This window comes from Hyperoodon ampullatus, assembly GCF_949752795.1.
Source record: "Hyperoodon ampullatus genome assembly, chromosome: X".
In the NCBI taxonomy this organism is placed as follows: Eukaryota; Metazoa; Chordata; class Mammalia; order Artiodactyla; family Ziphiidae; genus Hyperoodon; species Hyperoodon ampullatus.
In genome coordinates, this window is record NC_136913.1 from 64,179,806 (window position 1) to 64,200,564 (window position 20,759).

Here is a 20,759-nt window from a genome sequence, read left to right on the forward strand (position 1 = left end):
CTATTAGCCTTTTGGAAGAAAGGTCAGAGATTTCTCTTGATTTCCTCTTGGTTTGGGTTTACTCTGAGATGTACGTGTTTTAAAATATATACATATGCAATTGCTGTAGCCTCTCTGGAAATTTTAAACTGCTTTATAGACAGTCTTAAGTAGGGAATAGTCTGGTTTACCAAATCCACATTAAAATGAGGATTTGGCTTCTGGTATGATTCTCATTCTTTTGTTGTTTCTGTGTGAAGATCATTTTTTTAAAAAATGGCTACCTTTGGCTTTCATTTTGCTACTATAGATGTGTGACACATTTGTTGGGGGGAGTGTCAAGAAAAGTGTATTCTCAGATATGGTTAGGTCTGCATTGTTAATCCTGTTTGGGGTTTGCACAATTTAAAAGATACTCTGCTTAACATTAGTCTGATTTCTATGCTTTGAATTTTGAGCACCTGGATATCACTGTTTAAATATTTGAATATATTTTAGAATATTCCAGGGTTGTGTGTCAGTGTGTTTGTTGCTTTGTGATAATTTTGCATTAGATTTTATTTGGGACAGTTATCAGATTCAAGATGATTAAAATATCTTTCAAAACTTTGTTTCCAGTATGATAGAGTTTTTTAAAATGGTTTTGAGACAAAAGTGAATAGAGTTATGATTTGAAACAAAGTATATGGAGTCAATAAGACCTGGGGTCTGGTTTACATTAAAACATCTTTATTAGCACATACTTTAGTCCAGTGTTGGGCCTAAAGTAGGGGCCCAAAGATTATGTGCAACTTGATTGATCCAACAAGCAAATATCTGCCTTATGAAACTCTAGTGTTAACAGTGTAAGGAATTTAGATGTGGATATTGCAGACCACTGTGTGTTTTTAAAAAATGCAACCAACTTACTGTATTCTAACTGTACTTTAATTTATAAATTGACTTAAAGTAAACAGTGTCAGTCTGAAGCTTGTCAAAAACAGCAGGGGATAAGTTAGTAATTACTGTTTGTAGTGGGATGACCTGGAGCAGTGACTGCTTTAATTGGAAGTCAAATAGCTATCAAGGGATAACAGTTCACATTAGGTTCTCATAGTGTGTACCTTTTTTGGAATGTAGAGAGTGCTTATCATGCAGAAGTCATCAGATGAGGCTGACATTTTTGAGGAGAGTGTAAAGATGTTAAAATGTCTGATTCTAATGTAAAATAATGAATTTGGGCAACTCTGATCAATTAACCTAACTTTTCTCTGTAATATATTTGTGTAACTGTTTAAAAATTAAAGACAAACATTTCAGATGTGTTCTCAAGATATACTACTGGATATTTCTTTAAGACAAATCCAGACTTATCTTCCCTATTGAAAAATGGTGTTCTGGCTACTTAGACAAGTTTATGTAGGTCTAGCAAATGGGGCAGTAGGCTTCAGTCTTTTTCTCTTTTTTTTTTTTGTAGTTCGCTGACTTTTATTTCTTTGACAAGCATGTTGTGAATATTAATTATAGAAATGAAAGGTGCAAGTGTAAAATCATTAGTATAGTTTCATTTGAAAACCACAGTATGTAAAGCCTGTTTTAAATAGGCTGTCTATGTGTAGGTGTGTGGATAGAGTTTTCTGAGTTTAGGGAGCATTTATATATAAAGAATACAGACCTATATTCTTCCTATTGCTCAATTATGGTCCATATTTTAGAGAGTTAGTATCTGTAATAATGATAGAACTGTGGTTACTCTAAGAAACCTAATGCCATTTGTGTCAGGGGTATTTCATTACTTTTCCCTGTCAGAGAAAGTAAATGAAGCTTGAAAAAGAGTCATGATTAATGGTGTAGTGAGATAATATATGCTTGCATATGCCATTTCGATGCTGTGTTGGGGAATATTTTAGGTATGCTATGGATAGGCAGATGGGGATTTTTAAGTACATAAACTGTAAATCTGTCAGATCATTTAACTTACATGAGAGAAAGAGGAGGAACAATACTAGGTTTTTATGTACAGAAAAAATGTCAGTCTTATAAACATTCTTCTTTTGGCTGGTTAACAGTTTGTGGGTAGGTACAACCCTCGATTATTATTACTTGGGTACCTCAGGATCTTGAAAGAACTGACCAGAAGGAAGTGTACAGGAAGTTGGTAGAAAGATCTATGGAATAAACTATTTGATTGAAAAATAAGCAAAGGGAAAAATTTATCAATAGTTTGAGAAAGAGGTCTTGGAAATTAGGTTATGTGTTCTTATGTGTTCTTGAAAGCAATGGCAGAAACAGAGGATTTACTTGTTTGTGCCATTCTCATTCCAAAAAGGATTAGAGGGGGATGAGGGGAAGATGGTGGAAGAGTAAGATGCGGAGATCACCTTCCTCCCAACAGATACACCAGAAATACATCTACATGTAGAACAACTCCTACAGAACACCTACTGAACGCTGGCAGAAGACCTCAGACCTCCCAAAAGGAAAGAAAGTCCCCACGTACCTGGGTAGGGCAAAAGAAAAAAGAATAAACAGAGACAAAAGGATAGGGATGGGACCTGCACCAGTGGGAGGGAGCCGTGAAGGAGGAAAGGTTTCCACACACTAGGAAGCCCCTTCATGGGTGGAGACTGCTGGTGGCAGAGGGGGAAAGCTTCGGAGCCGTGGGGGAGAGCACAGCAATAGGGGTGCGGAGGGCAAAGCAGAGAGATTCCCGCACAGAGGATGGGTGCCAACCGGCACTCACCAGCCCGAGAGGCTTGTCTGCTCACCCGCTGGGATGGGCGGGGTTGGGAGCTGAGGCTCGGGCTTTGGTTGGAGCGCAGGGAGAGGGCTGGGGTTGGTGGCATGAAAACAGCCTGCAGGGGGTTAGTGCACCACGGCTAGCCGGGAGGGAGTCCAGGGAAAAGTCTGGACCTGCCGAAGAGGCAAGAGACTTTTTCTTCCCTCTTTGTTTAATGGTGCATGAAGAGAGGGGATTAAGAGCGCTGCTTAAAGGAGCTCCAGAGACAGGCGTGAGCCACGGCTATCAGCGTGGACCACAGAGACGGGCATGAGACGCCAAGGCTGCTGCTGCCGCCAGCAAGAACCCTGTGTGCGAGCACAGGTCACTACCCACACGGGCCCTTCCGGGGAGCCTGTGCAGCCCGACACTGCCAGTGTCCCGGGATCCAGGGACAACTTCCCCGGGAGAACACATGGTGCGCCTCAGGCTGGTGCAACGTCACGCCAACCTCAGCCGCTGCAGGCTAGCCCCGCACTCCGTACCCCTCCCTCCCCCCGGCCTGAGTGAGCCAGAGCCCCCGAAGCAGCTCCTCCTTTAACCACGTCCTGTCTGAGCAAAGAGCAGACGCCCTCCGGCAACCTACACACAGAGGTGGGGCCAAATCCAAAGCTGAGCCCTGGGAGCTGTGAGAACAAGGAAGAGAAAGGGAAATCTCTCCCAGCAGCCTCAGAAGCAGTGGATTAAAGCTCCACAATCAACTTGATGTACCCTGCATCTGGGGAGTACATGAATAGACAATGAATCATCCCAAATTGAGGAGGTGGACTTTGAGATCAAGATTTATGACTTTTTCCCCTTTTCCTCTTTTTGTGAGTTTGTATATGTATGCTTCTGTGTGAGATTTTGTCTGTATAACTTTGCTTCTACCATTTGTCCTAGGGTTCTATCTGTCCGTTTTTTGCATGTTTTTAAAATTTTTTTCTTAATAATTATTTTTATCTTAATAACTTTATTTTATTTTATCTTCTTTCTTTCTTTCCTTCCCTCCTTCCTTCCTCCCTCCCTCGCTTTTTCCTTCCTTCCTTCTTTCTTTTTTTCTTTCCTTCTTTCTTTCTTCTTTCTTTTCTTTCTTTCTTTCTTTCTTTCTTTCTTTCTTTCCTTCTTTCCTTCTTCCTTCCTTCATTTCTTTCTTTCTTTCTTTCTTTCTTTCTTTCTTTCTTTCTTTCTTTCTTTCTTTCCTTTCTCCCTTTTATTCTGAGCCATGTGGAAGAAAGGATCTTGGTGCTGCAGCCAGGAGTCAGTGCTGTGCCTCTGTGGTGGGAGAGCCAACTTCAGGACACTGGTCCACAAGAGACTTTCCAGCTCCACATAATATCAAATGGCAAAAATCTCCCAGAGATCTCCATCTCAACAGCAACACCCAGCTTAACTCAACGACCAGCAAGCGACAGTGCTGTCCACCCTATGCCAAACAACTAGCAAGACAGGAACACAACCCCACCCATTAGCAGAGAGGCTGCCTAAAATCATAATAAGGCCACAGATATCCCAAAACACACCACCAGACGTGGACCTGCCCACCAGAAAGACAAGATCCAGCCTCATCGACCAGAACACAGGCACTAGTCCCCTCCTCCAGGAAGCCTACACAACCCACTGAACCAACTTTAGCCACTGGGGACAGACACCAAAAACAATGGGACTACGAACCTGCAGCATGCAAAAAGGAGATCCCAAACACAGTAAGATAAGCAAAATAAGAAGACAGAAAAACACACAGCAGATGAAGGAGCAAGATAAAAACCTACCAGACCTAACAAATGAAGAGGAAACAGGCAGTCTGCCTGAAAAAGAATTCAGAATAATTATAGTAAAGATGATCCAAAATCTTGGAAATAGAATAAAAAAATGCAAGAAACATTTAAAAAGGAACTAGAAGAACTAAAGATGAAAGAAGCAACGATGAACAACACAATAAATGAAATTAAAAATACTCTAGAAGGAATCAATAGCAGAATAACTGAGGCAGAAAAACAGATAAGTGACCTGGAAGATAAAATAGTGGAAATAACTACTGCAGAGCAGAATAAAGAAAAAAGAATGAAAAGAACTGAGGACAGTCTCAGAGACCTCTGGGACAACATTAAACACACCAACATTCGAATTATAGGGGTTCCAGAAGAAGAAGAGAGAAAGAAAGGGACTGAGAAAATATTTGAAGAGATTATAGTTGAAAACCTCCCTAATATGGGAAAGGAAATATTTAATCAAGTCCAGGAAGCACAGAGAGTCCCATACAGGATAAGTCCAAGGAGAAATATGCCAAGACACATATTAATCAAACTGTCAAAAATTAAATAGAAAGGAAACATATTAAAAGCAACAAGGGAAAAACAACAAATAACACACAAGGGAATCCCCATCAGGTTAACAGCTGATCTTTCAGCAGAAACTCTGAAAGCCAGAAGGGACTGGCAGGACATATTTAAAGCAATGAAGGAGAAAAACTTGCAACCAAGATTACTCTACCCATCAAGGATCTCACTCAGACTTGATGGAGAAATTAAAACATTTACAGACAAGCAAAAGCTGAGAGAGTTCAGCACCACCAAACCAGCTTTACAACAAATGCTAAAGGAACTTCTCTAGGCAAGAAACACAAGAAAAGGGAAAGACCTACAATAACGAACCAAAAACAATTAAGAAAATGGGAATAGGAACATACAAATCGATAATTACCTTAAATGTAAATGGGCTAAATGCTCCCACCAAAAGACACAGATTGGCTGAATGGATATGAAAACAAGACCCATATATATGCTGTCTAGAAGAGACGCACTTCAGACCTAGAGACACATACAGATTGAAAGTAAGGGGATAGAAAAAGATATTCCAAGCAAATGGAAACCAAAAGAAAGCTGGAGTAGCAATTCTCATATCAGACAAAATAGACTTTAAAATAAAGACTATTAGAAGAGACAAAGAAGGACACTACATAATGATCAAGGGATCGATCCAGAAGATATAGCAATTGTAAATATTTATGCACCCAACATAGGAGCATCTCAATACATAAAGCAAATACTAACAGCCATAAAATGGGAAATCGACAGTAACACAGTCATAATAGGGGACCTTAACACCCCACTTTCACCAATGGACAGATCATCCAAAATGCAAATAAATAAGTAAACACAAGCTTTAAATGATACATTAAACAAGATGGACTTAATTGACATTTATAGGACGTTCCATCCAAAAACAACAGACTACACATTATTCTCAAGTGCTCATGGAACATTCTCCAGGATACAACATATCTTGGGTCACAAATCAAGCCTTGGTAAATTTAAGAAAATTGAAATTGTATCAAGTATCTTTTCCGACCACAATGCTACAAGACTAGATATCAATTATAGAAAAAGATCTGTAAAAAATACAAACACATGGAGGCTAAACAATACACTACTTAATAACGAAGTGATCACTGAAGAAATCAAAGAGGAAATAAAAGAATACCTAGAAACAAATGACAATGGAGACACGAAAACCCAAAACCTAGGGGATGTAACAGAAACAGTTCTAAGAGGGAAGTTTATAGCAATACAATCCTACCTTAAGAAACAGGAAACATCTTGAATAAACAACCTAACCTTGCACCTAAAGCAATTAGAGAAAGAAGAACAAAAAACCCCCAAAGTTAGCAGAAGGAAAGAAATCATAAAGATCAGATCAGAAATAAATGAAAAAGAAATGAAGGAAACAATAGCAAAGATCAATAAAACTAAAAGCTGGTCCTCTGAGAAGATAAACAAAATTGATAAACCTTTCACCAGACTCATCAAGAAAAAAAGGGAGAAGACTCAAATCAATAGAATTAGAAATGAAAAAGGAGAAGTAACAACTGACACTGCAGAAATACAAAAGGTCATGAGAGAGTACTACAGGCAACTCTATGCCAATAAAATGGACAACCTGGGAGAAATGGACAAATTCTTAGAAATGCACAACCTGCAAAGACTGAATCAGGAAGAAATAGAAAATGTGAACAGACCAATCACAAGCACTGAAATTGAAACTGTGATTAAAAATCTTCCAACAAACAAAAGCCCAGGAGCAGCTGGCTTCACAGGCGAATTCTATCAAACATTTAGAGAAGAGCTAACACCTATCCTTCTCAAACTCTTCCACAATATAGCAGAGGGTGGAACACTCCCAAACTTATTCTGCGAGGCCACCATCACCTTGATACCAAAACCACACAAGGATGTGACAAATAAAGAAAACTACAGGCCAATATCACTGATGAACATAGATGCAAAAATCTTCAACAAAATACTAGCAAGCAGAATCCAACAGCACATTAAAAGGATCATACACCGTGATCAAGTGGGGTTTATTCCAGGAGTGCAGGGATTCTTCAATATACACAAATCAATCAATGTGATACACCATATTAACAAATTGAAGAAGAAAAACCATATGATCATCTCAATAGATGCAGAGAAAGCTTTCGAGAAAATTCAACACCCATTTATGATAAAAACCCTGCAGAAAGTAGGCATAGAGGGAACTTTCCTCAACATAATAAAGGCCATATATGACAAAGCCACAGCCAACATCATCCTCAATGGTGAAAAACTGAAAGCATTTCCACTAAGATCAGGAACACGACAAGGTTGCCCTCTCTCACCACTCTTATTCAACCTAGTTTTGGAAGTTTTAGCCACAGGAATCAGAGAAGAAAAGGAAATAAAAGGAATCCAAATTGGAAAAGAAGAAGTAAAGCTGTTACTGTTTGCAGATGACATGATGCTATACATAGAGAATCCTAAAGATGCTACCAGAAAACTACTAGAGCTAATCAATGAATTTGGTAAAGTATCAGGATACAAAATTAATGCACAGAAATCTCTGGCATTCCTATACACTAATGATGAAAAATCTGAAAATGAAATCAAGAAAACACTCCCTTTTACCATTGCAACAAAAAGTATAAAATATCTAGGAATAAACCTACCTAAGGAGACAAAAGACCTGTATACAGAAATTATAAAACACTGATGAAAGAAATTGAAGATGATACAAATAGATGGAGAGATATACCATGTTCTTGGATTGGAAGAATCAACATTGTGAACATGACTCTACTACCTAAAGCAATCTACAGGTTCAATGCAATCCCTGTCAAAATACCAGTGGCATTTTTCACAGAACTAGAACAAAAATTTTCACAATTTGTATGGAAACACAAAAGACCCCGAATAGCCAAAGCAATCTTGAGAATGAAAAATGGAGGTGGAGGAATCAGGCTCTCTGACTTCAGACTATACTACAAAGCTACAGTAATCAAGATAGTATGGTACTGGCACAAAAACAGAAAGATAGATGAATGGTACAGGATAGAAAGCCCAGAGATAAACCCACGCACATATGGTCACCTTGTCTTTGATCAAGGAGGCAGCTATGTACAGTGGAGAACGGACAGCCTCCTCAATAAATGGTGGTGGGAAAACTGGACAGGGACATGTAAAAGTATGAGATTAGATCACTCCCTAACACCACACACAAAAATAAGCTCAAAATGGATTAAAGACCTAAATGTAAGGCCAGAAACTATCAAACTGTTAGAGGAAATCATAGGCAGAACACTCTATGATATAAATCACAGCAAGATCCTTTTTGACCCACCTCCTAGAGAAATGGAAATAAAAAAATAAACAAATGGGACCTAATGAAACTTCAAAGGTTTTGCACAGTAAAGGAAACCATAAACAAGACCAAAAGACAACCCTCAGAATCGGAGAAAATATTTGCAAATGAAGCAACTGACAAAGGATTAATCTCCAGAATTTATAAGCAGCTCATACAGCTCAATAACAAAAAAACAAACAACCCAATCCAAAAATGGACAGAAGACCTAAATAGACATTTCTCCAAAGAAGATATACTGACTGCCAACAAACACATGAAAGAATGCTCAACATCATTAATCATTAGAGAAATGCAAATCAAAACTACAATGTGATATCATCTTATACCAGTCAGAATGTCTGTCATCAAAAAATCTAGAAACAATAAATGCTGGAGAGGGTGTGGAGAAAAGGGAACCCTCTTGCACTGCTAGTAGGAATGTGATTTGGTACAGCCACTTTGGAGAGCAGTATGGAGGTTCCTTAAAAAACTACAAATAGAAGTACCATATGCCCCAGCAATCCCACTACTAGGCATATACACTGAGAAAACTATATTTCAAAAAGAGTCATGTACCAAAATGTTCGTTGCAGCTCTATTTACAATAGCCAGGAGATGGAAACAACCTAAGTGTCCATAATCGGATGAATGGATAAAGAAGATGTGTCACATATATACAATGGAATATTACTCAGCCATAGAAAGAAATGAAATTGAGCTATTTGTAATGAGGTGGATTGCCCTAGAGTCTGTCATACAGAGTGAAGTAAGTCAGAAAGAGAAAGACAAATATCGTATGCTAACACACATATATGGAATTTAAGAAAAAAAATATCATGAGGAACCTAGGGGTAAGACAGGAATAAAGACACAGATCTACTTGAGAATTTACTTGACGATATTGGGAGCTGGAAGTGTAAGCTCTGACAAAGTGAGAGAGTGTCATGGACATATATACACCACCAAACGTAAAATAGATAGCTTTTGGGAAGCAGCCGCATAGCACAGGGAGATCACCTCAGTGCTTTGTGACCACCTAGAGGGGTGGGATAGGGAGGGTGGGAGGGAGGGAGACGCAAGAGGGAAGAGATATGGGAACATATGTATATGTATAACTGATTCACTTTGTTATAAAGCAGAAACTAACACACCATTGTAAAGCAATTATACTCCAATAAAGATGTTAAGAAAAAAGGATTAGCGACAAAGTATCAATAGATGGGTTACTAATATTGGTAATAGGGTTTTAGATCAAGGTGAATGGTGCGTGAGAATGGGGAGAACCTGGTTTTCTCACTGCAAGGTTTTTTTCTTAACTTGAGCTCTGGACTTGCTGCCATCTTCCAGGGGGAACTTATTCATCTCCTTGTTGAAGAGTATATACTTGGGCAGTTCAGTGGGAGGCTACATGATCTTTTCAATTACTCTCTCTAGTGTTAATATCAAATGAGCATTTTCAATAATATTTACCAAGTCATTCCATTTAGGTTCCTGTATCCTAGTTGTTGTAGTTGTTCAGTCAGGGACGAAAATGAGTCCAACACATGAGATGTATGCGTTAAAGCACAGTGGTAGCGGGCTGCAGCTCGCTCAGGCAAAACAGCAAAGCCCTCAGTCCACTATAGCATATTTATTTAAATTTTATCCAAAACAAAAAGGTTCTTTCACAGGCTGTGTCGTCCTTGAACATCTAAGCAATGCACCTCCTTACTTTCTTATGTTTCCAATTATACCAAAGACATGCGTGGATCAGTGCCCAGAGCAATCAGTACTGCTTGCAGTCCTGAAACATTCTCACGCACCCAGCTTGTTAGGTGAGCCGACTGTTGGGTCACGTCTTTTCCCATGTCCTCAGTTACCCTGCTACACCTAGTGAAAAATATCTTGTCTCAATAATGGTCTGTTACAGGTAAGCTTTTAAGATTTTAGCATGTAATATGTTTTAATATCAGAGTTACTATATATATTAAGTAATATTTCACTTTAAAGCTCTAATCTAGACTAAAACTTGTACTTTTTTTTTAGGACAGCCAGTAGAGGGGACTTCATGTTTTCTGCGGATCGTTTGGTAGGTGGATGGAGGCTTTCCATTTTCATTTAATTGTTGTTCCTATTGATACAATCATAGTAGGCCAAGGGGCTTTTTTGTTCTAGAGCATTCTGGGGTCGAGAGAGATTTTACCAAGTAACCCACATCTTGCTAGGCTTTGCAAGTGTTGTTTCTACTGTTGCATTAAAGCTCTGCTTCAGTCCCATTCACCTCAAAGCATTGTCCATGAACTCATTCTCTGTAGTTCTGAGGTACCACTCACTACCTTTCAAGTGGATCTTGGTAACCTGATCCTGGGCCTTAAATGCCTCCTCTTAGGGCAGTGAAGTGAAGTAAATTAAAAGGGAACCAAAGATGTAAAAGACCTAGTAGTTACCCTTATGGGATCCATCGAATGCACAAAAACTAATACCTAGCTTGTAGTTTACATGGGGTTGGATATCTATTTTGCCTCTTCTTTTCTGTAGTATCCTCACACGTGAAATACTAAGTTGTACTATCTACGCTCAGGGACTTCCTGTTAAGGATTGATCAAGCCCAATTCTGTTTGGCTAGTGTCATCTGAGAGGATCTCAGGCCAAATTGGGCTGTCTTGGGTAAGCCCTGTTTACTTCTTGTGTTTATATCTAAGTTTGTTCAGTGCTTAGAATGAGTTTGACACATATTCTGCTGTGGTTATTAGTATTCATCTGTTCATGAAATATACATTAAACTCATGTGAGTCAGACACTGTGCTAGACTGTGTTGTGGGGGGAGGAGATACAGTGGTAAAGCATATAGCATGGTCCCTGATCTCGTGGGGTTTACAATCTAAATACTGTTCTCAGTATTTAGTTTGGGAAAGAAAGAAAAGTGACTTATTAAGCTTATAGGTATAATCAGATAGTAGAAGATAGACTATTAAAGGGAATGTGATGGTGTTGGTGGGAGCAGGCGTGAAACTCTTTATTTACCTTTTCCCTAGGGAAATCTTTATTCCAAAAGAGTGTAGACAACTCCTGTTCTATTTTTGACTTTAAGTATTCTTGGTTCAAAGGCCACTTCTATTTGAGCTTCCAGGGGCAGTAATAATCCTTGGATTGCATCAAGATAAATGTAGTTGACATTCTTGGAGTGATCGTTAGGTTATTCTGTGTTTATGCTTTTATCAAACCAAAGGAACAGGTTCAAGGCAATTGTGTCAGTGGCTGCTGTGGGGAAAACAGAGGTCTTGGTGTTCACTGGTAGAAAATGATTGCTCTTTCTTTTGCTCTCCTTGTGCCATTTTTCTGGAGAACATAGGAATTAAGTTCATGGTTATTGTAAAATGCTTGCCTGAAAGGGCAAGCATTATATCTTAGTCAAATGAGATAATAAGGACCCAGGGCATAATTCACCTCAGAGGATGGTAATTAGGACCTCTCTGTTCTCTGCAGTTGGATTTGGAGGTCCTGATATTGGGGGTGGGGGGTGTGGAGGGTCAGTTGTGATTGTGGTAGGGACAGGAGCTGTTGAGGTTTCTAGTGTTGAGGATTTCTAGTACACTGTCTCTTCTAGCACAAGGGTCCTGTTATAGTGGACATTAATTTTGTCCTGAATTTGTCAGGATTGGCTCTCCTGGCGCTCAGATCTTGAGTTATTTATATTTTAGTCACCCTTCTTCTGGTTTTATGTTCTCCTGTAAGGCTTGGACACACTAATTTCTGTCCCAGAGTTGCAGGAGATGGGCAGGAGGTAAGACTCTTTAGAGGAGTGTTACTAGGAGGAGAACTAGGCTCTTCAAAGAAAATGATCCTCTTCTTCCCTTGTACCTTTTGCTCATAAGAAACATTAACCTCCACAGAAGGTGGTGGCTAGAGGTGAGTATGCACACACACACAGTATTCATGAGCTTCCTTGACCCTCTGGTGCTGCAGGTTGACAAAGTGCTGGCCCATTTAGCATTGATCATTTTAATGGCAGCAGGATGTTTTGTTGTGATAGCAGAGCATGGGGCCTGGCATTTCTCCCTGATGTTCCTGATTCTTAATCAGTAATGTAATATTGATTGGAGAAAATGTGCTTTGCAGACTCAGCACTGCCTTTTTGTAGTGGGCTCTGGGTAGTCATAGAAATACCATAACTGGTGGTTTTTGGAGGCTATTCCTAGTAGTTCTGATGGATTCTTTCCTCTGTACCACATATTAAGATCATTAGGAGCCTTTTTTTTTTAAGCTGGGAAGTCCCAATGCATTCGACTGGATCCTTCTTCAAGTTCAGTAAATTGGTTCAGCCCCATCCACTCATTTATTTCCTTCTAAGAAATTCAGGCTTTATTTTGCATTATGGTGGGCCTTTGTTAAAAAGTATCTGACTTAACAATTTCAGAGTACTGAACGAGGCAAAGAAGTTGCCAGTGAGCACTATTTCTGGGGTAGCGAGAAGTATATTACTTCCAAGTGTTCCTGCCATGACTCTTGCCACTTGCTGTAGTTTTGCATTTCTCATAATATAGCCTGGACTGACTGAATGAGAATCAGAAAGCATACTTGAGCCTTTTAGTGGCAATCATGTGCCTAACCGAGGTTGGATACCTAGCAGCAAGCAGCCTGGCATTTGTTTCTATCTCTGTATCTAACACATGATAGGGGCCCCCTTCCTACTGCCTTAAGCTAAGTCCTTGCCTAGTATGTTACTGACTTTTTGCCTAGTTTTCAGCTCCTGAGGCTAAGAGCTAACAGGAGATTCTTAGCAAGTTCTCAACTTATTCTTCCTTTGACTCTCTAGATCAGACTTGTTGTGGAAGAGGGATTGAATCAGCTACCATATAAAGAATGCATGGTGACCACTCCAACAGGTAACCAGGGCTGTTACTCTCATATTCACCTCATAAAAATTCTGAGATAGAATTGGGGGAAAATGGGAAAAAAGCAGTCTGAGTAAATCAGTATGCAAAATGAGGAGTCTGTGTGGAGCTGTTCTTTTAAACAACTTAATAAACTTGGAGATATTTAGCAAAGAAATTTATGTGGATGACCTTTTGTTAATGGCTTGCTGGTCAGTTCAAGTTAAAGGTTAATATTCTTCAGTATGCAGGTGTTGCCTTTGATGATGGCACATTGGGACCAGAGCTAAGAATTGCTGGCAGCTTATCTTCACTTCTGTAGGGAAGCTTCTGGTGTTAACAAATGGGTGGGCTGGTTTGGCATTGAAACTCCAGGTAAAAGGATGAAAAGTAAAAAAGAAAAAGAAAACTAAAAATGATGAGGATTAGAGAAGGGGCTTTGTTCTGCTCTAATAGAAAGAAACCAAGGATCCCTATTTTAGGGATTTGAAATTCTGATTTGGTTCTTTAGTAAATAATGGAAACTGTTATATCCAAAGGTTGATTTTATGAAAATTGGGGGCTGAACTTGCTGCATCATAATTGATACAAATTCAGGATGAGACCAAGGCATGAACATGTCTTGATAATTACTTCAACCTTTCTCTTCTGCTTTTTAATGCAGAATGGAGGCTCATAAAAAGGGACCGGAATGAGGAGGCTCTCTGCTGTGGCTCACAGTGGGGTCCCAGTTTGAATTGATGGGCTTTCTAGCATTCTTGGAGTACAATTCTTATCTGAATTCAGTTAGAGGAACATGTATGTGAATATCATTCTATCATAAGGCCTGTTCCCACTCGATGAAGTCTACTTCTCCCAATTATTCCCACAGGTTTTTTATGAAGAATTAAAAAGTAAATATGAAAAATCATGACTCTTCTTATTACTCTCACAGGGAACCTAAGATGTTATACAGTATGTCTGGACAAGAGTTGCTCTGTACCCATCTGCTTTAAAGCTTAGATACTTTATTAAATAAGTAGGTCACTCCAATGATGAAAGATAAATTCTTCGGTTTTATTCCCCAACAGGGTACAAGTATGAAGGAGTGAAATTTGAGAAGGGAAACTGTGGGGTCAGCATAATGAGAAGCGGTAGGTTTGCATATGTGTGACTTTGTCTCTTTGTGTGCATAGATGCAGTTGCTATTTTCCAGGAGAGAGGCGGTCTTGTCTGTCACAATTGCAGCCTTCCTTAGCTTAAATCTCACCACCTGTGTTTTCTATCCTCCTGGTGCCTTGGAATCATAGCCTATGTATTGCCGAGTTTGGCTAATTTTAACTGCAGAGCATCTTCCCTAGTGGCCTATCCCCATGGGCAAGCCAGCTTTGAAAGATTCAGAGGAGGGTGGGAGAACAAGAGGATGCAATGATGCTATCTTGGAGAGAACAGGGCAGCTTGAATTTTGAGGGAATACAGCACAAATTCAGGCCTGCAGAACTCTGAGCACCCAACTAGAGAAAATCTTCGTTCTGTTTTTTTAATTTCTTTTGTGAGGAACAGCCCTAACCTGTCAGGAGCTGGACTGAATGGCTTGTTTAATACTTTTAGTTTTATATTTGATGAATATGTGACTATGTAGGCAAAAGAACTTAAATGTGATTAACTCTAGGTATTTCCAATTGCTAGTCTTATAAATATTTGTGTTTGAGTCCAACCGATTGTCCTTCTGAACCAACCTTTGTGCAGCAAAATCACATGCCTGTAATTAGGACCTATACCTGTTACGTGGAGATGATTATTTCCATTCAGCAGCTTAATTCCTTAATTATTCTTTGTACAAGAGCCAAGGTATGGTAGAAGCCCCACTTGCTTGCATTGGAAACAGATTTTTTTTTTGCCATGCCACGCGGCATGTGGGATCTTAGTTCCCCCACCACGGATCCAACCTGTGTCCCCTGCAGTGGCAGCATGGAGTCTTAACCACTGGACCACCAGGGAAGTCCCAGGATTTTGATTTCACATATAAACATTCCCTTTTCTTCTCTGGCTATGAAGTTCTGTTTGTGAAAAATTGAATATCTCCAATAAAATAGGAGCTTTAAGCTCCCTTTTTTATAGAAGGTAGCTCTTAAGCAAAGATAGGATTTTCGGGACAATGCTGTTCAACCTTTTAAAACTGGTGAAGACAATGGAGATGGGCTTTTAAGGCACAATTTCTCCTGTTTTAGTCCAGCTTCTGCCCTAAAGGCAGCAGCATGATCCTCGCACCCCTAGTGTATACAGGATGACCTTGGGGGTGATGCCTAGACAGGGTGTTTTTAACCTTAATAGTTATTGGTTGATTTTCATACCTAATAGAAAGAAACCATTTTTATATTTTCACTAGTGATATAAAGTTTCCTTTTAAAATAAATGTAAACAAAAACAGTTAATTTAAAGAAAAATATTAAGTAAATAACCATACAAGTAGAATTTTGATGTGGCCTAAAATCTTGATGATGGTATGAAAATGGTTGACTTTCGGCAAACACTTCCTTAAAGGAATTCAGACTCAAAAATAGCTCTGTGTTCAGAAACCAAGGGTGTGGTGGTGGTGTTGGTTGTGGTTCTCTAGGGGGGAGAGGGAACATATATTCCTTTTTCACTGTTTGCCAATAAAGCCTCTGCCATTGAAGTCATTGCTGGGTCTAAGTGATATCTCTTGACACCAGCTTAATCTAAATGGAGAGCCTTTGGTCTGTAGCCCCCATTCTTCCATAAATATTTTATATTTTTGCCAGATGAAAGTAACACAGTTTCTTTAAAATAATAAGGAGCAGCTTAATAAAACACTTTATTTACTGTAATCATGGAAGAATGACAGCTCTAAAACTTGCAAGCCAGCAATAAAACTAGCTTATCCTAGTTTCATTGACCTGAACTAAGTATAAAATATGAGCAGATCAGAAGTAAAAGCTGTTAGCTTAAGAAGAATTGCTTCCATTTTGACAATGTCTTTATTTATTGTATTAATAACAGTCAAAAACTCTGCTTTGGCCTATTCTTGGACTTTCACTGTATCTCCTCCTAATCCTTCTTTCCTTCTTTTTTATTTCCTTCTTCAAGGTGAGGCAATGGAACAAGGTTTACGAGACTGCTGTCGATCCATACGAATTGGAAAGATCCTGATTCAGAGTGATGAGGAGACACAAAGAGCCAAAGTATATTATGCCAAGTTCCCCCCAGACATTTACAGGAGAAAAGTCCTTCTGATGTATCCGATTCTCAGTGAGTGGCTTATGTTTAATTTGTAACCTTTGGTTAGGGTTTAAATTCAACTTAGTGCCTGCCTTCTAGGTACCCTTCTATAAAGGCAAAAACCGTTTCTAAATGTGTTTTTTGTTTTTCTCAGTTTGATTTGGAGTTGCCCTGGGCAGTTCTCTGGGGAATTTTTATTGTGTAATAAGAGAATACACATTAGTCAAACTTTATTAGCTCCAAAAACTTCTATCTTAAAATCAACACATTGAAGCAAAGGATTTAATGAGGCAAAATATATAGAACACAGAAAATACATTGAAATATGTCCCTTCTCTAGCCCAATGAGTATAGCAATGATTTTCTCAAGGATTTATCCTCTTTGGAGGTAATATTTTTTTTCCTATTCTAGTCTGTTTCCAAAGCTTACTCAGAGCCTGGGGTTGGGGGTGGTGGGTGGGTGTTATATTTGATATCTCAAATACTGAACGAATTTAGGGCTTGTTGTGCATTTGAAAACTGAAAAGTATATAGGTTATGTCTGTTACTGAAAATAACATCATTGATAAAAAACAGGCACCTTCAAATGAAACTTTGTCTTGTAGTATCTTTTTTTTTGTCATCTTTATTGGAGTATAATTGCTTTACAATGGTGTGTTAGTTTCTGCTGTATAACAAAGTGAATCAGCTATACATATACATACATCCCCATATCTCCTCCCTCTTGCATCTCCCTCCCACCCTCCCTATCCCACCCCTCTAGGTGGTCACAAAGCAATGAGCTGATCTCCCTGTGCTATGCGGCTGCTTCCCACTGGCTATCTGTTTTACATTTGGTAGTGTATATATGTCCATGCCACTCTCTCACTTCGTCCCAGCTTACCCTTCCCCCTCCCCGTGTCCTTAAGTCCATTCTCTACATCTGCGTCTTTATTCCTGTCCTGCCCCTAGGTTCTTCAGAACCATTTTTTTTTAGATTCCATATATATGTGTTAGCATACGGTATTTGTTTTTCTCTTTCTGACTTACTTCACTGTATGACACTCTAGGTCCATCCACCTCACTACATATAACTCAATTTTGTTTCTTTTTATGGCTGAGTAATATTCCATTGTATATATCTGCCACATCTTTTTTTAAAATTATTTATTTATTTATTTATTTTTTACATCTTTATTGGAGTATAATTGCTTTACAATGGTGTGTTAGTTTCTGCTCTATAACAAAGTGAATCAGTTATACATATACATATGTTCCCATATCTCTTCCCTCTTGCATCTCCCTCCCTCCCACCCTCCCTATCCCACCCCTCTAGGTTGTGCCACATCTTCTTTATCCATTCATCTGTTCATGGACACTTAGGTTGCTTCCGTGTCCTGGCTATTGTAAATAGAGCTGCAATGAACATTGTGGTACATGACTCTTTTTGAATTATGGTCTTCTCAGGGTGTCTAGTAGTATCTTATATTACATTACTAAACTGCCTTTACTTCGAAGAAACTCAAAGACATTTTGAGATGAATGTTAAAGTTGCCAATGCATTTGGTTGTCATTTTATTTCAGGCACTGGAAATACTGTAATTGAAGCTGTAAAGGTTCTCATAGAACATGGAGTTCAACCTAGTGTTATTATCCTACTCAGTCTGTTCTCCACTCCTCATGGTGAGTTCATGCTCTGGATGGTCATGGGGTGGTTAAGTGTACATCTGCCCAGCCTCTCATCCTGAGGAAAAGTTCATTTGCTTCCACATTAAATCCAAATTGAATTTTGGTAGTTATAACTTGTGTTTGTCATCTCTAAGCTTATTGGTAATACTTTACACCATTCTACTGTTGTTCAAATTCAAATGGAGAAGTATGAACTAACTCCATTGAAGGGGATTGCAGTTGTTTTCAAGGTGGCCCTGTTTGAGTAGAGCTTGCAAATGGCTGAAAGGTCACTATTTCTCCTGGCTCCCCACCTGAGCCTGAAAACTCTCTCAAACAGCAAGAAACTCGAGGTTCTAGCTAGCCCTATGGTCTTACTGAAGTAAGCTTTGCAGTGTGAAGCAAAGATCAAAAGTTTGTAAAGTTAGACTTCTGCTCAGAGGGCACAGTGAAAGAACTTGTGTCCTCCATTTCCTGAGAGAGGTAAGCCTAATTTAAGACCCTAGTTTTTTTTGCCATGTAATCTCAGATGATTGTGAAAGTATCCTAAGAAAATAATGATAAAGGCATGTAGAAATTCAGCATTTAGGATAGTCACTGTAGAGCTGTATTTCATGTAAGAGAAAATTTGAAAGTATATAAATGACTTACTTGGAAATGGTTAAATAAATATACAGTTGACCCTTGAACAACGTGGGCTTGAACTGCGTTGGTCCACTTATACATGGATATTTTTCAATACTGAAAACTACAGTACTACACAGTCCATCATTGGTTGAATTCATGTATGCAGAGGAACTGCAGATACAGAGGGTCAACTACAAGTTATATATGTGGATTAACCCCCATGTTGTTCAAGGGTCAACTGTATATTCAAAGAATGTAATATTATATAACTGTTAGATCATGTTTTTGAAAATATATTTAATGACATTAAAAAGTCTGGTAAATGTAAGAGCAGGATAAACAACAGCATTAGAATAGTATAAAATGTCATCACCAAATTTAGAGATGACTAATACAAATTATGACTATTATGACTACCAAAATCAGACTTGGATTAAGATGGGACCTAATAAATCTTTCCTCAGCATGAAAGGCTAGACAGATGCACAATACTATTTCAATTTTCATTTTAAATCACATAATATTAATAGTGGTTGTCTTAGGGTGGTGGGATTCTAAGTGATTCATTTTCTTTTTTAAGCTTTTTTTTGTTATTTTCCAAATGTTCTACAATGAATTTGTATTTGTTTCATAATCAAAAAGAAAGAGAAATATGTGGCTTCTAGTTAGGACGTTTCCTCATTTCCAAAGGTTCCAAGTCTCAGCCAACCCTGAAGAGGCTACAGAGAAACCAGTTGGGAGGGCTGCGTTTAGTATGCCATTGATTATTTTGCTGATTCATAATAAAAAATTACCTGTAGTTCAAATGTTGATGGTGACAAAGGGTAATTTGCTTGGTTATCCATCCATATAACAGAGGTGGCACTGTAAACATTGAGATAACCAAATAATTATTGGGTTTTCTGTCTTCGGGAGTAGAAAAGTAACCGTGTTAGTTGTAATAGTATACATTAGAATAGTATACTAATTCTTTGACATTATAGATGAAAAGATCTTATTCTGTGGCAGCCTTGCTATGGCTTTTCAGTTTGACTGGCATCCTAGCTAGTCCCTTTCCTTTCTTCCTCCATCTCCTCCCAACCCAAGCTAGAGTCATAACTTCTCAAAAGCTAGCTTTCTCTAACATAACAAAAAAGTCTTTGCACTTGTTTCAACAGTGTTCCAGTTGAGAAACCAGCATCTTATGTATGATCCTGCTTCCAGAAAGGACTGTATTCTCTGTATTCCAGCTGCCTTTAAAATAAAACAAAAAAAAGACTCTTCAGGGGAAAAGTTGCTATAACTGAATATACTTTTCAAATCTTGGATAGAAAACAATTTGATTCTAAGAATTAGTGAGTGGGTGGAAACATAGTCTGACTACTATCAAAACTTTTCAGATACAGACATTATATAAACTAAGAGATTAACCAAGTCTGACTGTGTGTCCAAAGGTCATTGCTCTTGGTCTGTCAATATTTGACCTAGTGACTGATTATAAAATTACTGAATTCCAAGTAATGTTATCAAAAATTCTGCCATAATGACAATTCTCTTTTATTTTTTGAAGGTGCCAAATCAATCATTCAAGAGTTTCCAGAGATCACAATTTTAACTACTGAAGTTCATCCTGTTGCACCTACACATTTTGGACAGAAATACTTTGGAACAGACTAAGTTATTGAAGGAAAATTATTCTACTGTGTAATATTACCATTATGAGTTTCTACCTGTTTGACTAATTCACTTGAGGAATGACAGAAAATTGTGTGAAAGATACTTTGTAAATTTTGGAAGTAGGTATATTAAAAGGAAATACTTGAGGTTTGTTTTTTTATTTAGTTATTTCTTGACCGTTGGCACCAAATTCAGCAATGAAGCACACGCAACTCTTCAGAAATATTTTAATAATGTTCTTATGCAAATTGCTGATCCATCAGTGCATTGAAACTGTTCCCTAATTTATGAACCTCAGTTTAGAGGTTGCTTGCAGCCACAAATAAAACCCAAATGGGAGTCAGTTCATTGGCCCACTCTAGTTTGCATTTTGTTTAGTTTGC

The 20,759-nt window shown here is 38.6% G+C and overlaps 1 protein-coding gene across 1 annotated transcript in view; it reads left to right on the forward strand.

The window, feature by feature from the left end:
• The window catches only part of UPRT (uracil phosphoribosyltransferase homolog), a gene marked incomplete at its 5' end in the record, with an annotated part of 28,920 nt that extends 8,488 nt beyond the window's left edge, over positions 1–20,432 (forward strand). The window contains 6 exons of the mRNA XM_079727637.1: positions 10,400–10,442; positions 13,170–13,239; positions 14,298–14,360; positions 16,315–16,476; positions 18,010–18,108; positions 20,270–20,432. Coding sequence (XP_079583763.1) covers positions 10,400–10,442; positions 13,170–13,239; positions 14,298–14,360; positions 16,315–16,476; positions 18,010–18,108; positions 20,270–20,376 — 544 coding nt within the window. The 3' untranslated portion in view covers positions 20,377–20,432. The remainder of the gene's footprint in view (positions 1–10,399; positions 10,443–13,169; positions 13,240–14,297; positions 14,361–16,314; positions 16,477–18,009; positions 18,109–20,269) is intronic.
• Between the last annotated feature and the right edge of the window lie 327 nt (positions 20,433–20,759).